General features: G+C 49.9%; 1 protein-coding gene across 1 annotated transcript; it reads left to right on the plus strand.

Annotated features, from left to right (window-relative positions):
* The first annotated feature begins 7,006 nt into the window (after positions 1-7,006).
* On the plus strand, positions 7,007-8,829 carry MAFK (MAF bZIP transcription factor K). Its single transcript, XM_010163732.1, has 2 exons — positions 7,007-7,083; positions 8,272-8,829. Exons 1-2 carry the CDS (start codon positions 7,048-7,050, stop codon positions 8,704-8,706), a joined length of 471 nt encoding a protein of 156 aa, XP_010162034.1. The 5' UTR covers positions 7,007-7,047; the 3' UTR covers positions 8,707-8,829.
* The last annotated feature ends 8,034 nt before the right edge of the window (positions 8,830-16,863 follow it).

Consider the following 16,863-nt stretch of genomic DNA (forward strand, 5'->3'; position numbering starts at 1 on the left):
TCTGTTTGAGAAAGATCTCCTTCCTCCTCCTCCTCCTCTTCCTCAGGCTGAGCCCGCTCCCCTCCCTCGTGGGCTGCTCCCGGGAGGATTTATTCTACAGATTCCTCCAAAAGCAGGCCATGAGGTCTCCAATTAGGAACGAGCCCCCTTTGGGCAAAGTCGTTACAGAAAAGGGAAAGGCCTCTATTTTCACTTTCACCTGCCCCCCCCTTTCCTTCACCAGCATAGTCCTAAAGCTGAGCTGGGACGGCAGAGGCGGGGGGGGGCGTTCCCCCGGAAAGCTGCACGCCTTTTTCTTACACTTGCAGTCTTTATAAGCCCGGTCGGTGGAGAAGCACCAGCCCTGTGCCCCAGCCCAGCATGTTGGGCCGTGGTACCGTCAGGGTTTTAGCAACAAATGAATTTACCTCGTGATTTTTTTTCTCACTGATGAAACGGGCGCGCGTTCCTCCGCTTTTCCTTCTCTCCTTCCGTGTGTACGAGGTCCTGCCTGCGGAGAAGCCTTCCTCGTGCAGTCACTTCCTAGAGGTGATGGACGCTGTGGTTGCCCAATGGCAGCACGCAGGGCTACGCAGCACCCGAGTTAACTCTGCTCCTACCCAGACGAGGTGCCTGATGATGGTCTGGCAGCAACAGGGTGATTGCTGCAAGATTGGTGATTCTTCACCATCCGGACACCCTGCCTGGCTCTGCAGGCTCTGAGCTTCTCAGGGCCAGATGTTCCTGGCTATATTACACCAGGTTCTTACCCCGCTTTGCAAATATTTCTGAAGCAGAGGCAGAAATTTGTTATCTTTTTTATTTTTTTTGCTTACTCGTCAAGGACAGTGTGCTTTGTCATGTTTTATCTCATTTCTGCACCGTCACCCGTCTCGGCAATCTGTTGTGGCAAGGAGTTCAGTACCACTGTGTGCCTCCTGAAAGGGAAAAATACAGATCAGCTTGATACACTCTTATTTCTATTGACACTGGAAAATGATTAATGGTGTGAAACGTGCTGCAGAACTTGGTATTGAAAATCTCTAGCTGCGTGAGATGTTTGGGAAGGGAAGAAGGGACAGCTGGGAGCACTGGCCCCCGCAGCAGTTGGGTTTTGTGGGATAAGCTCACTGGCCGATCATTTTTGTAAACATCCAGCTGTGAAATACTTCAGCGGCACTAGCGCTTTCAATTATCAGGACGTTTCAGGCTCAGCACCCTGTAGTGATGAACAGGCAGTTTCCACTTCTGTCTGAGCTGTTGTTTCAGGCTATCTTCAAACTCAGGCAGCGACTCTTCCACAGATGAAGCAAGCAGAAAGTGATGCAGCGCTCTGGGACCATCGACACAAGAACTGAGGTAGAAAAGGCAGTAATGAGAGCGATTACCCTGCTCCTAAGCTCCCAAGCGGAGGGACGGGTTGTGTAGTGAATCCCATCGCTCTGCAATATCGCAGGACCTCAAGTAGTGATGCTGTTGTGTTCCAATAGTAGCAGTCAGTGAAGACATCTAGCTTGGTGGCTGGCACGTGGGGTCAGGAGCAGCCAAGTTAGGAATCCCAGCTCTGCCCCAGGATCCATCTGTGTGTCCAAGCAAGTTATTTGTTGCTCGGTGGCTCAGCTTGGCTGTCTGGGGGAGATGCATCTCTGGGCTAGTGATGCTGAGGTGTAATTCTGGTGTAGCTCTGTCACTGTGTTTTATAAGGGTGTGATGGACAATGTGTTGTATGCCGGGGCTGTCTGCTGCGTACCTTTCCTCTTTGGCCACCTCCTCCATTAAATTTTTGAGGTGACACACAAGCGTACCTCCTTGGTACTCGGTCTCCTCTGCTCCCTAACCACAGGCTCTCTGCAGCATCTGACTAGGTTGTTTACCAAACCACTGAAGACTGTCTGATCCCTGTCCAGGCTTCCCCAGAGAGTGCCTCAGAAAGCTGTGTCCTGGCAGCTCTCAAATGCACTCTGAAGGTTCCTGAATCTCCTCTTTGCTGCTGGATGCTGGTTCCGATCCATAAGGGAAATGGAAAGCGGGCCAGCTGGGCGAGGGCTGCGTGGAGCTTCTCTAGAACAGTAAACAGTGACTCACCCTCTCCTTGTGTCTTCTCTCTCTTCATGTCAAATATATTGCCTTGCATATGCTTCTACTCTCTGATTCACACCATCAGCCTGTCCCTCCCCGCTCTCGTTACAAATGAGTGACAAGCGTCAGTCTGCCTTACAGGATGTGTGAAGATTGTCAGAGCAGGAGAATGGCTTTTTGAATGATGGGAAGAGGGATGGTGTTCTGCCTATCATGCTGCAATGTGCTGGGAATCTGTGTCGTACCTCTGAGCGGCAGAGGCACGGCGATGAAGATTTAAACATCTGTACTTCCCTTCACCTGTCAGCTCTGATGTTATCCTTGCTAGGCACATCCGTTTGGCCAGCACGCTGGAGCTGGGAGTAACTTGTGGATAAATGAGAAATTTGGGTAAGTTTACTAAAACAGCTGCCTGGGAAATAAATCACTGCGTTTGGGAATGAGTAGAACATTCCCTGCCTTACTGTTGGTGCTGAATTGAGACCTGATGGCAGAGATCCCCATCGCTGCTTGAACCTTGTGCTGTTTTTCTGCCCTCTGGAAGTCATCGCTGGCCTGGCTGAAGGTGAGGGTTGCATGTTTTCAGTTTGTTGTACGTGTCTGAGGATGGAAGCTAAACACCAGCAGGGCTGTCTGCCAGGCACTCGTGTTCTGGCCAGGGTTGTCTTTCAGTGTAGAAAGAGTTTTAAAATTCGAGTTCATCTGCAGTTGTCGGGTGTCAGCAGTGACTTTATAGTAATTCCTTAATGCGTAACGTGCTTTAAAAGCCCTGTAGCGTGGAAAGTCTGAAATCTCATTCTGGCATGTTTTCTTTCTTAATTGTAAGCCTTGTGTGGAAAGCTCTGTCCTACCTCTGCCTGAGTCAGGCTTTCTGCTGTCTTCCCCTTTCAAAGCAAAGGAACTGGGGATCTCTAGATGGTTAAGCTGGGACCATCAGGCTTGGAATGTCAACTGGAGACCTCCAGGTCTTTGGGAGGATGCTGCAAGAAGCATAGGAGTCATCTGAGACAGGGAGAGGGCGTTGGCAAGGCTGTCAATGGGTAACTTTATTGCAGGATTGCAAGGGCTCTTTATGTAACCCACAGTCAAAACACTCGCTTCAAATCCAAGCGTGGAGCTGTGCTGGAAAAGCCTTTGCCCCTTACAGTCGGTGTTTTACTACTCACCGCTTTATTTATGTAGCGTTCAAAGTGTGTCGTGCTGCTTACAGAATAGAGATGTAATGCGGTCCTTGTTCCAAAAAGCTGAGCTCCTAATTTTAGACGTGATGCAGCAAACGCAATTAAGAAAAGAAGGGCAGGAAGAGGGTAAAGACTAAAAGGGTTCTAGTAATCAAATCGCAGGCAGGGTCCCAGAAGACCCTTGTGCAGCATATTTAGGGGATGCTGCTGGGTGTGACATGTTTGCAGGATGGTTTATGGTTTTGTTGTGGGGTTTTCCTTTCTAGCAGTGGGAGATGCCGTGTGGATTTTAGTTGCTTGTTGTTGGTAGCTGAATAGTCCTGATGGGAAGGATTTTGTAGGTGGGGAGATGGGGATGGAGCCCGAGGCCCTGGAGGACTGTTGGTGAGGGTTGCGAGTGTTGTATCGGTTTCGAGCGGAGCCTGGACCACACCTGTGGGTTCACCTAGTGCGGAGATAAAACTCACCCTGGCACTCATGTCTGAGTGCAAGACTCAAGCCTGTTTGAGTGTTTCTACTTCTACTACAAAATCCCACTCTTAGGGTTGGGGCAGACCCCCATCTCCCACCCTCGTTTTGACAGGGACCAGTGTCATGATTTCTGATGGTGCCCAGAAGCTCCTTGCTCATCTCTCTGCCAGCAGCAGCTCTGACCCATCACACCAGGGGTGGGCTGGGACAGATCCCAGCCCATCTCAGGGGGGATGCTGGCCACTCCAGCGTGCTTTGGTGTGCATGAGGAAACAGACGTGCCATATGAGACCCCGTACTGAGCACGAGGGCGTCTGTGCCATCCCCCGAGGAATGTGCAGGGTAAGGAGATGTTGCTTTGGTGACATGGAGCGACAGGTGACCAGAAGAGGTTTGGTCCCATGGAGCTGGATCATTGCTTGGGGTGGCAGATGAGCCCCACATGCTGACCCCCACCAGAGGCAACCTCACCCCTCGCCTCGTTTTCCACGATACTTTACATTTCTTTCCATCTCTGTGCAGCCAAGCGGCCCTGTTCAGTTTTTCCATCGGCTGGTGCAGAAAGTGCTTTGAAGACGCGTTGGGTGAGGATCAAAAGGGTTTTTGTGTAATCGGTGGGTGTGACGGGTCTCTTCCCCCTCCTTTTTGACTTTCCTTTTCCGGTTTTCGCAGCCCGGAGTGCCGCCAGCGGGACGGCAGCAGCGTGCCCCTTCCCTTGTAGGGATGGGGACGGGGAGGGAGGGGGATGCCGAGGGAAGGAAGAGTTTCTGATGCTGTGGGAATGTGAGCTCTGGAACTCTGTAAACAGCTGGTGACTCACTGCATAACTATGGCACCAACTGCCTGCGGCTGGCTCTGCCTCTGCAGGGAGGGGGCTGCCGGCCGCTTCCTTTACCCACTGGCAGCTCCTCGGCTCTCCTGAACTCCCCGGGACCCTTTGGCCCAGATGAAGAGCTTTTTCCTTCCTCCGAAGAACTTTTTCCTTCCTCCTCCGTGCTAGCGCCTACGTCTGCGCCTCTGGTCTGGAGGGAGGGATGGGCCACGAGTGCCCGGCGTGAAGGGGCAGCGATGGATGGTGAAAGGGCATCGCTGGGGTCTGAAGAGGCACCTGCGCTCGCAGGAGATCCTGCCCTCAGCCCTCCTGCAAAATACACAGTGGGGCAGTGACCGGAGGTCGGGTGCATCCCACTTGGAGGTGGCTGCTGGGGACTGGGACTTGCTCCCTTAGGTAGGGATGGGCCACGAGTGCCCGGCGTGAAGGGGCAGCGATGGATGGTGAAAGGGCATCGCTGGGGTCTGAAGAGGCACCTGCGCTCGCAGGAGATCCTGCCCTCAGCCCTCCTGCAAAATACACAGTGGGGCAGTGACCGGAGGTCGGGTGCATCCCACTTGGAGGTGGCTGCTGGGGACTGGGACTTGCTCCCTTGCCTCATCCTCAGCCCGCTCCGAGGACCCTGGTGAGGTGTGCCCAGAGTGGGGCTTGGTGCTGGAGGAGAGGAAGGAAGGACTCAGTGATGCTCTAGAAAATGCAGCGCACACCAGTTGCTGTAAGTGGTCCATTCATCACAGAGCATCTTGGCTTGTGCGCTGTGCGGCTGTCCTTGTCCCTCCTCCAGACATGGAGAGCTCTGCTGTCTCAGGCTTAAAAATAGAGGAGATGCCTAAATACACTCCCTAATATCTAGGATAGTATCTTGCAGCTTTGTGCTTACGGGATTATTTTTTTTTCCTCTCCCCATCCCGTGCTCTTCATCTTGATTTTTTTACGTCAGTCGTCTGATGATGAGATATCTCCACTGATAAAATTCAAGTGACAGCAGCACAGGCTGAGCCAGCACCTTCACCCACACAGCTCCCGCGGGTGCCCACACCCCACCTTTGCACACCCCAAATCCCGCCACCCCCTGTTTGCAGATATGAATGAGTTTGTTTACTCTCCGACGACCTCGTGATGTCTTTGCACAGACATGACCTGAAGTCATTATTGCTTTTGGGCTTCTCTGTTTCCATGACGACTGTCTCCGGGTTGGCTACTTTCCCCAAGGTCACCATGGCAACTATCAGAAGGGAATCATGCTTGGGATGCTTTGGCTGGATTTTTCATGAATGATTAGGATGTGTGACACGATGCAGACGTGGAAATGGGGAGGGTTTGGGCTGGAGAAGGGGGAATGAGAGGGAGGGCTCCCGCCAGACAGGCTGTGTGCTCTGCGGTGCTGCTGGCTGTGCAGCCCTGGGAGCTGCTGTAAATTGTGGGGGGACCAGCACCTCGTCCCCTCCCCGCTGGGGAGCCGTAGGCAGAGGCTGTGATGGTGGCACGGCTGCGGTCGCCTCGCTGGTGGTAGGTACCTGACAGACCAGCGTGCCGTGCTGCCGTCACCGTGGGGTGAAGGTTTTGGGTGGAGGTGTGGGCAGGTGGATTTTCTGCAAGGCACTGATCGAAGGGGTGTAGTCGCCGGTTAAGGTGAGAGCGAAGGGCAGCGTCTCTCTCTTGGTGGACATGTCTCCATGTCACTAGAAATATCAAGCAGGTCAGCTCTCGCAACCTGGCACCGAGAGGATTGGGAAGCAACAGTCTTGGTGTGTTGGGAGAGGTGAACTCCTGCCTTGCTTTGTTATCGGGAAGGGGGGAGCTTTTGTTTCTGTTGTTTGGGTTTTCTGGGAGCGTCTCCTTTGGGTGGGGGCAGCACTGAAAGCAGGTTACAAACCAGGCAGTGTCTTTCTGGGTTGCTGATTCAATTTGGAGTTGGGTTAATCATAATCAAAATGAGAATGAAGCGAGTTGTTGTCTTGTGGCTTTTTCGGTGCCTTTTATGAGCGGAGGTAACTCTTAATTCAGTCCCTAATAGGCTGTTTGGAGCGTCTGGGATTCCTCTGGAGGGAGGTGAGTGGGTGACTGGCCCTGGGATGCCACACTCTGTGCTTCCCTGGAGAAGGGTGGCACATTACAAGGCGATGTCCGGTGGTTGGTGTAACTGATGTTTACAGACAGGAGCTGGTGTCCTTTCCTCCTTCCCTGCCCTGTCTTCCCTGCTTAATCCTACTGTAGTTAAGAGCAAAATATGAGGTTTTTAGCATTACAAAGCAATGCACTTGTCAACACAAATTTCTCTTTCTTGTACCTGAAAGGAGTAAACTGATCTCTGAATCCACCTCAGCGTTTTGAACAACTGTGTGGTTATTTCTTCTGATGGTGGTTGGGTTGGGGGTTTGGGCCATGTGTTGGGTATATTCTTCCTACCTTCATCTCCAAGACAACTGTAACCTGAAAATCTTGTTTTGTTTTTTTCCAGTTGCAATTTCTGAGCAGTTTTGTCCGGAAGACTGTGCTCAGGTTATGACGACTAATCCCAAACCGAACAAGGCATTAAAGGTAGGGAAGAGTGGGCAATGCTGGGTGGCAGGGGAGGCTGGCGCAGAACCACGCTCTGTCTGACACTGGTTGTACATGACTGGCTTTTTTTCATCCTGAGAGACTTTTACAAATGGGTGTTGATAAAATTTCCCACTGTCTGCAGAAAAGGTTAGGATAGAAGAACACCAGCAATGCTCAGAAAGAAGTCTAAAGTCTCTGGGGTGGCATGGAGGCTAGCCTATCCCAGTTGCTATCTATCCAAGAGACTTTTGACTATAGCAAGTACTGGCAGCATCCTGAAACCAGTGCTCCCATGCTTGTTAATGAAGTATTTCTGCTCTCAGGACTGGGAAGCACTGGGGAAAGGACGTGTCCAGCTGGTGTCTCTCAGATCTGTGAGACAGTAAATGCCTCGAACATACCAGCTTGGTGGGTATCTGTGCATGGGTTGTGCCTGCATTGTCACAGTTTCTTTCCAGTGTCTTAGCTCTTCATTCCAGGTGTCCTGCAGTCTCTGAAGAGACAAAAGGATGATGTATTAAAGGTTCTGAACTCGATGATCTGAAAGGTCTTTTCCAACCTAAATGATTCTGTGATTCTGAAAAACTGTAGCCTCAAACCTGCTTGAGAAGAAGGCACAAGGCCTCGGTGTCTTTCTCATGTAACTTTAGAGCCCAGCCAGTGCGCCAGGAAAACCAAATCAGGCTGTGGTCCTTGAAGCCACGCAGGGTTGGTTTTGTTCACTACTTGGACAAGCAGTCTTCAACAGAAAGCCACAAAATGCTGAATTAAATCCTGCATATAAGTGGCTATTCTGCTTTTGAGATGCTGCACTGGTGTCTCAGCATAATGCTGGGAAAAGGTGTCATCTTTGACATTCATCATGAATTCTGGGTCCTGACAAAGGGACAGTCTGCTTTACCTTTATCTCCTTAAAGGTCTTAACTGTTCAGTTCACACTAGGCGTGTAAGGCTCACTGCTTTCTCTGACTTAAGAGGGTGACCCAAACCCAGACAAGAGCAGTGCTGAGATCTCTGCCATGTGTTACTCAGATGTTTTAGCAGAGCATGTGTTCTCTAGTGCTTCAGGGGTGTTTTCCAGGTAGGGGTGTCACATTGCTGAGGGGTGGCCTGTCTCTTTTTGCTATCCAGAACATCCCTTCACATAAGGGTTGCTGCTACCCCTTGTGCTATTGGTATTTGCAGGTAAAGGAGGAGTCAGGAGAGAATGCCCCAGTGCTGAGTGATGATGAACTCGTGTCAATGTCCGTACGGGAGCTGAATCAGCACCTGAGGGGTCTCACCAAAGAGGAGGTCATCCGTCTGAAGCAGCGGAGACGCACGCTGAAGAACCGGGGCTACGCTGCCAGCTGCCGCATTAAGCGCGTGACTCAGAAAGAGGAGCTAGAGAGGCAGCGGGTTGAGCTGCAGCAAGAGGTGGAGAAGCTGGCCAGAGAAAACAGCAGCATGAAGCTAGAGCTGGACGCCTTGCGCTCCAAGTACGAAGCACTCCAGACCTTTGCTCGTACTGTGGCGCGAGGGCCTATTACCCCGACCAAAGTTGCCACCACCAGTGTCATCACCATTGTGAAATCTGCCGAAATCTCATCCAGTTCTGTGCCGTTTTCAGCAGCGTCCTAGTGTGCCCTCGGTGGGGGGGAACTAGCAGCCTTTCAGAGGGGAGGGGAAAAGGCTCTTACACATTGTTCCGGAGTCCTTGGTCAAGTCAAGAATTGGCATTTTAACAATTCTCTTCCAAAAGTGAAAAAAAAAAATACAAAAAAAAAAGAAAAGAAAAGAAAAAAAAAAACCCCAAACCTACAAAGGGAACTTAACTGGCTGCTTCTGTCTGGACTTGGTGGCTCCATCAACCTGTTGTGTCCAGGATTTGAGCTCTGTATGCAGTACAAGTTGCAAGATCTGCTTCTTCCTTCCCTGTCTCCTCTCATCCCTCTCAGCCGTGGGCAGCTTTCCAGCTGGGAGAAGATACCTGAGGAGCCTCCGGAGTCTTCGTGAATGATGCTCAAGAGCCAGGAAACAGATGGACTGTAGAAATCATCATGTGAGATGAATGTATGGAAAAAAGAGTTTCCTTTAGTGGCATCCTACTCCCCGTAAGAAGGGTCTCCCCTACCTTCCCTACTTCCAGCTGATACTACGAGGGCAGGGATATAGGCTTTCTGGATTAGGTTTCATCCTGCTATGAGTGGATGGGAGCGGGAGGACACTGGAGACTAATGCTTGGGTCTGACCACACCCATTAGGAATAACCTTTTGTTTTCAATCCATGCTGTTAAAATATGGAAATATATCTATTTTACATATTTTAATATGCCCCATTACCTGTGTGGCCTATAAGAAAATACATTGCAGCCTCCTATATTCCAAGCCCAAGTTTCCTGATAGCTCCTTCCCCAAGGTGTGCCTGTGAATTGGGTATATTTATGCAGTTTATTTCTTCCAAATGATCCACAGTCTTGAAGTAGTGGCTTTTTTTTCTTTTTTTCCTGGATTCCCTGAAGCTGAAGGGAAGGAGGCACAGTAAATGCTGTGAAGAGCTGTGTGATGAGGTGGAGAAGGGGAGATGAGGAGGAAAAATGCTGCAAGTATGAGCAGGTGGAGGCAGAACTGGCAGTGAGAAGGTGGGACAGTTCTGCTGGGATCAGCACTAGGAGAAAGGGTTTGTGCAGAGTTATTTTGGAAAGCTGTTTTTAAAGCACTGAAGTGTATCTCTAGAAGGTGATAGCATTCAGACGGGAGGAGAGAATTACAGAGCTTCCTCTTTGACAAAAGCATTGGTAGGTTAGCAGTGAACATCCCAGCTGGGCTCACCGGTCTTTGATGACTAGAGAAGGGCTATGGGGAAGTTGGATGGGAGCTGGAAGAGTCTTTTCCTCTCCATAGCATGTCAGGTGCTGAAGTTGGGATCCAAAGAGTACAGTGAACAACCCTCAGTGTTCAGACAACCTGTGTGAATGTGACCCTGAAACTTGATGTTTTCTCTTGGGAATGGGTGAATTATCCCGAGAGGCACACGGAGAGCAGGATGGAAAATTGGTGTATGTGTGTAGGGGATGGAAAAATTGGGATCAAGAAGTCGTTCCTATGGCTCTGAGCAGTGGTTTGGGAGAGGGATTTCTGGCTCGGCAATGGGCAGGAGGTGGGAAGCTGAAAGGAGAGATTCTGCTGTTGCGCAGCAGCGCTGAAAAAACGAATGTTTCCAGGTCACTGTAAAAAAAAAAAATAGCTATGTTGGTGTTTGTGTGTTTTGTTGTTGTTTTGGTTTTTTTTTTTTTTTTCTTTTTGAAGTAGGAAAGAAAAGGTAGCTATGTTGGGGTTTGTGTGTTTTGTTGTTGTTTTGGTTTTTTTTTTTTTCTTCTTTTTGAAGTAGGAAAGAAAAGGGACTGTGAGTTTTGCAGGGCAGGTCAGAGACTTGTGGAATGGACGATGCCTGTTGTCACGCAGGTGAGAAGAGAATGAGATTGCTGAAGTTTAAGGTGAGGAGAAGAACTTAGAGGATTTGGGCTCCAGAATAGCAAACAAAGATCACGGAGAGTTCATGAGTGTTTTGGACTGAAAGAGAATAATCGAGTGCCACCGTTGTTGCAAAGGGGACAGTGAACTGGTATCTGACACCCAGTATCATTAGTTGTTTGAGGCTTTGTCTTGCCTTGAATGGCAGTAAGTTTGTAGAAGTTTACTGAAGCCCTACTTGTCTTTGGAAGAAGTTGTTAGCTTGCCTTTTTTTTTAAATTTTTTTTTTTCTCACCTTGTCATCGGAGTCTCTGGATTTCCCAGGAGGGTCCTTTGTGAAATAGGTTAATGAAAAGAGAAACCTCAGACTTGGTTCTCGTTCAGTCCTCAACATTGACATCCGTGACCTTACTGAGCCAGAAAGGGTGTTAGTGAAACGCTTCCTGAAGGCTCGTTCCCCCTGCCAGATCTACGTGTTCTGGAGGGGAGCAGGGAGTTTCCTTCAAGTGATTTTTCCAACACGTAGAGTTTGGATGACACTTAGCGTTACCTCATTTCTCCTCCACTCCTTCCCTATCTCCAAACAGGCAGATCGATGTCCTGTGTATCAGTACCAGTTATTGACTCCCACAGCAGAAGCTGAGGAAGAGAAAGATGTTACTGTCATTTCCTGGTCCTCTCGTGTTCTCCAGCTCACAGACATTGGAAACTTTCCCAGACCTTACAGGTGCCTCTGAAAACAGGCAAAATGGAGACTCCTGGCACTGTTAGGGCTTTAAATGAAAACTTTAATGAAAAAGGCCAGTTGACTTGAAAAATGCCCAAATGCTTCCAGTCTTTAAAACAGCTCCAGAGCTCCATAACATTCCTGGCTAGATAGGAACACCCTCTGGCTGCCCTTGACCCCCCGCCGGGGAAATCAGACCAGTTGCATCGAGGGGGACAGAGGTCGAACGTTGTTCCGTGGGGTCGTCTTGCTGTTGGAATGAGTTGAGAAACATATCTTTACGTGGCACGTCCCTTGTGGCCAAGTATTTCTTTTTTTTCCAGTTCTTGGAAGGGTGCCAAAGGCTTGTCCAAGTGGTTGCTAGTTTAGTGCTGGTAGGCACTTATATCTCTGGTCACTCGCTAAAGAACAAGAGGCCTGGGTGTTGTTAAAGCTGTTGATACCATAGCCATGGTAGGTAATCCATATTGGATATCCATAAGGACCACGTGGAAATATTTAAAGAGAGAGAAATATATATATAAATATATAATTATATACATTTTATCGTACAGATTTTTCGTAAAAAAAAAAAAAAAAAATTAATAATAATTTTTTTTCCAAGTTTGATACTGTAAATCTTTATTAAAAGAAATTGCCAGTCCAGGGCTCCCTGGGTGGTGACCTGGAGGGGAATGAAATGTCCTGGCTAAACTTCCACAGAGGGATCAGAATTGCAAGGTAACGTGGAGGGAGGAATGACCTGAAAGCTGTTGATTGTGTTGAAGACCCAGCTCCTCCACCCTGGAGGGCCCTCCAGCTTGGGGTTGTCACATTGCATTCCTCTGGGGTTCAGTTTGTTTCTGTTGGGTTTGTTTTTGTTTGTTTTGTTTTGTTTTTTTTCTCTCCGTCCTGCACTTGCAAGCCTGACACCCAGGGCGAATGCTGCGTGGGCAGCAGTTGCCCGGGTGTCTCTGCTTCCCCGCAGCCGTACCTCTCACTTGTCTCTCTGCTGCAGTAGTTTGGATGCTGGGGCTCCCTTCTCTGCCCCTCTCAATTTGTCCTCTGCTGAGGAGTGGGGGGCTCTGGATTTGAGTGCTGAGATCCGCTCCCCTGGGTCTGGCCTTTCTTTGGTTGCTCCCCATCCGCAGTGTGACCTGGGAACCGTGGGCTGGGTGGGAAGCTGGAGAAGATGAAGGGGTTGGGCAAGGACAGGGAGGGACATCTGTTCTTGTAGATGTGTTTGCTGTGCTCCCCATTGGGAGTGGGGATCCTTTCCCTCCAGGGCAGCTCCAGATCCCTTGGAAGCAAATCGGTGTCTCTGCTTTTGCCCAACTCTACTGGAGGAGGGTGCAAAGCTCAACCTTAGAGACCTGGGTGACACCGCAGCTCTGGGGACAGCTGGGGAGGGGACAAGGTGCTGGCAGGTGAGCGGGTGCTCAGGTGAGCCTGTGACAGGGCTGGGTGTGATGCTATGGGAGCACGGAGCGGTCAGGCCACTGGACGGCTCAGACCCGGGGAGGAGGAGGAGAAGGTGGCATTTTTTTTCTCTCTCAAATCATTTAAACTTCATTGTCATGATTGTTTTTATTTAAAAAAAAAGAAACAAAACAAAAACAAAAAACTTTTGTAATGTGGATTTGTTTTCCTTCGTCTGTATTTCAGTCTGCTGGGGTGTTTCTCTAGATGGTGGATACTTGCTTTCATTTTTTTAATGATAGAAGTCTTCTGTTTTAAGTTGTTTTTTTATCACCAGCTCATTCTATCCTCTGTGGTTACTCAGTAATTTCATTTCAATATTTATTTTTGTGCTGCTTTTTTATTATAAAATAAATTATTGATATACCAAGCAATGTGGATTCCTGTTTGTAAGGCGAATAGCCCTGTGTATGTGTCCATTACTTTCTCTTGACAGCCACAACGTAATTTATTGCTGTAAATTTAGCTGCAGTGACTGGTTTTTTTGTACCTTTCCAATAAAGCATTTTCTGGTTTCAGACTTGCCCTGGTCTATGGTCAGCATTTTGGAGCTTGAATTGATCTTCAGTGGAATGTTTTCCTTGGGTTTTCTTGCCTCTCTGTCCCTGGTGCAGTGTCCAGCTGACCGTTGGCTGCGGGTGAGCGATGTGTTTTTGGGAGGCAGGCTGGGCTAAGGTCAGTGTGGTGGCTGCTTGGGCTTCTTCAAGCATCTGACCCAGCCTGGTGTAGCCAGCTTGCCCATCTCCCAGCCTTTCTGTGCTGCTTCCTTGGTGTATTTGGAACATGCTTAAGGGATAGCTCTTGTCCAAGCTGTTTGTCTGGTAGATCTGGTGCTCAGACCATGTATGTGTTCTTCCAACCCAAGCTGTGCCTTCCTGTATAAGAAGTGGATATTTATGGTAGTGCAAGCGGGGACTGACCTGCCCACAGTCGTGATGCTGAGAGGTGGCTGTGTGAGGCCACTCTTGGCTTCGAGACCCTGTGCTGTGAGAGAGGTCATGGTGCTGGAGAGAGGCACTCCTCTCTCCTCTCTTGGCTTCTGAAATACCCCTTCACTGCTTTCTTTGGCGACTGCTTGTGAATAAACTGCTTTAACCCCTTCACTATTTCATCTTTCTGTTTTTCCCTGTTTGGGATTTAAAGAGATGGTACCTTGTGCCATTGAGCACCTAAATACCACGTTGGCTTTAATTCCCTACCCCAAGTTGTCAATTTTCTTTAGGGGACAGTTGAAGGAGACAAATGCTTGGCCTGTGCTGAGGCAATAGGTTGGAGGCAGATGGATGTGTTGGCCAAAGTTGGAATTAGAGGTAGGGTTACATATGAACAAAGTGGAGAGAGTCAGGGCTGGAAAGGCTTTGTGTGTCAGCAGGTAATGGATGGTCATTAGGTGCCAGAGGTGGGGCTGGGCAGGCTTGGCTGAGCAGGGACACTGGTGAAGCCTGGGGGACAATTGCAGTTGCCGTGCTGAGCAGGAAATTCAGCATCATCTGCTTCAGCTCCTGCTTGGAAAGACAGCAGCAAGGTGACAGTGACAGTGTAGAGGAGAGAAGAGGGAGACAGGTCAGTCCTGTCTGTCAGAGGAATGGAGGAGCATTAGTTCAGGAGGAAAAGAGCATCAGGAATGGGCCAGGTGGAAGTTCAGCAGTGAAAGGCAACTCAACCTTCACCATGCTTAGAGGAGGAGAAAGTCCTGGAGCTGGGAGGAGAAGAGTCTCTGTGAACAGGGCTGCAAAAGCACAAACCCTGCACTCCAGTGCAGGTCTGGAAATCTGCTGCCTGTCAGCAGCTGGGCCCAGGGACTCACTGGTAGGTGCTAGCACCCTAAAAAGAAGTCTCTGTGCTTCTGACTGAGGGCTGAGACAAGCAGCCATGTGTGAGAGCACTGGTTCTGCTGCGGGGCTGACAGCCACCTTCCTTCCCCTCCACTCTCGGGAAGCGTGGTCATCAGCCCTGGCTCTCGTGGGTGCCATGGCTTGGTGTGCCCGGCCAGGATGCTTTCCCAACATGAGCAGGTTGTGAACCTGCCTGACCCAAGCCCAAAAAGCACTAGGAGAATCGATAGCCAGAGTGCAGCCTTGTCCTTGGGGAAAGCCTGAGGACGAGCAACAACTGGAAAACAAATCTGCCGACCACTGGAGCTTGCTGCTGGCAGGAAGAAAAGCTTGTTCCTCCCGAGCTGCCTGCTGGCATGGCTCCAGGCACAGCCAGGCTCTTGTGTAGGTCACCCCTGTGCTCGCTGCCAGCTCTCACTGCGTCCTTGGTGAAGAGGTGGAGGAGACACGTTAACGGAGGAGCACAGGACTGTGTCTGCTGGGGAACGCATCCAGCCTACAACACCCTTGGTATTTCTGTTCTCTGTGGATGTGTTTTGACAGTGTAAGGGTTTGAGGGCTGTGACAGCATCCAGCCTGAGCTGGGAGCTCTTGCCTCTCTCCCCTCTCCAAGAAAAAGGATGACCAGGAGGCTGGGCTGGCTGTTGCAGAGCACAGCAGCCAGCTGGTGTCCAGCCCAGCACGGCTCCTTCAGGCTGGTATCACACTGCTGACTTGGATGAGTCACAGCTGATTATTCCCCCCTCCACACCTTGTTTTGCTTGCAAGAAATCCCTGTTTTACATATAATACAGTAATCGGGGCTTGACATAAATAGGCAAACGTTATTATCTGCAGTGGGAATTGCACCTGCTGGCAAGAGCAATGAATGCAGCCCATTACGCACCGGAGTCGATCATTTGTGCAATGAAGTACAACTCTGTTTCTTGCTGTGTTCTTGTGCAAGTCTTTATCTCAGCAGCTGCGAGAGCACTGACAGATGTGCCATCATCACCTTTGCAGTCTGTCCTCGCCCCAGGAGCCCGAGCTACCTCTGTTCCTGCAGCTGTGGCCAGCTCTCCCAGAGGGATGGAGAAGACCAAGATGTTCAGCTGAGGAGAGATGTTCCTGCTTTGGTGTTGACTGCGTTACTAAGTTGAGAAGCCTCCTACCTGGGGACCAAGGCTGCACTTTGCAGGCAGGAGTGTCCTGCTCCCAGGATGTGCAGGACCCTGGATGGATGCCTGGAGGTGCAGAGCATATGGCTCTTGTTTATGGACCTCATTGCAGGAAAAGTGGCAGTGGTCTCAGGGGCTGGGCAGGTACGAGCAGTGGTGCTTCAGAGCAGAGGGACTTGTAAGGATGGCTTAGTTGTAGGCTGCTCATGTGGAGTCTGGGCTTTCAGCACAATAAGATTTCTCCAACAGTAATAAATAGAGGTCGTCTTGTTGATGCTGGTCTGGGCTTAGCTTGGCTAAAGCAGATCCAGCAGCTCTGAACTGCTGTATCCACAGCTTAGGCGAGGGTTGGAAGAGGTGCAGTGCAAGGAGAGGAAGCAGGACACACACACATGCTCTTCGTGGAGTGAAAAAGATGAGCACAAATCCCATGGGAATGCCAAAATGTGCAGGACGCTGTGTGTGCAGGTATTTCTGCTGGGCCAGCATCGAGGGGCAGGGAGGACATTGAGCTTAAGAACATCAGCATTAGAGCAGGAACAGGCAGATCGTGGGCTTGGCTTGCTGAGCTAAGTGAAAACACTTGCTCACTCCATGGCAGAAATTGCTGTTTATTAGAAAAAAATTCATAAATAAAATAATTTTGTGTTGTGATTTACATTTTGCAGCTTAAGAGTGGGGAAAAAAAGAACCGGTAGGAGTTGTGTGTAAAATGGCTCCAAGCCTTACCCCGTGGTTTGTTTACCACGCGACTGCAAATCTGAGGCTGTAGAGTTGCCTTCATCCTTTCACTACCCATCTCCCACCCCCAAACAACAGCCTGGATGGTGCCTAAGTAAGTTTCCAGGGATCTTCTGATTAACAGGGCAATAGAAACTGGACTAAAAATTGGGAAAAATTGTAGGAAAAAAAAAAATCAGAGGGAAGTTTTAACAGAAGGATGTGCACTCTCCATCACTGATATGGGGAGAATCATTCCATCAGCATCTTCCCTGCCAGCAGTCCTACCCCGAGTGGAAGCAGCCCCCAGCACTTCTCCATCCCCACCACTGTCACCTGGCTGGGCTTAGCTCCTGCCTGCCTTCCCACAGGTTGGGCAAAGCCCAGTGGTGGTAAATAGCGGAGGGTTAGGAGGAACAGACAGTTT

Source organism: Antrostomus carolinensis, unplaced genomic scaffold, assembly GCF_000700745.2.
Source record: "Antrostomus carolinensis isolate BGI_N321 unplaced genomic scaffold, ASM70074v2 scaffold33712, whole genome shotgun sequence".
Taxonomy (NCBI): domain Eukaryota; kingdom Metazoa; phylum Chordata; class Aves; order Caprimulgiformes; family Caprimulgidae; genus Antrostomus; species Antrostomus carolinensis.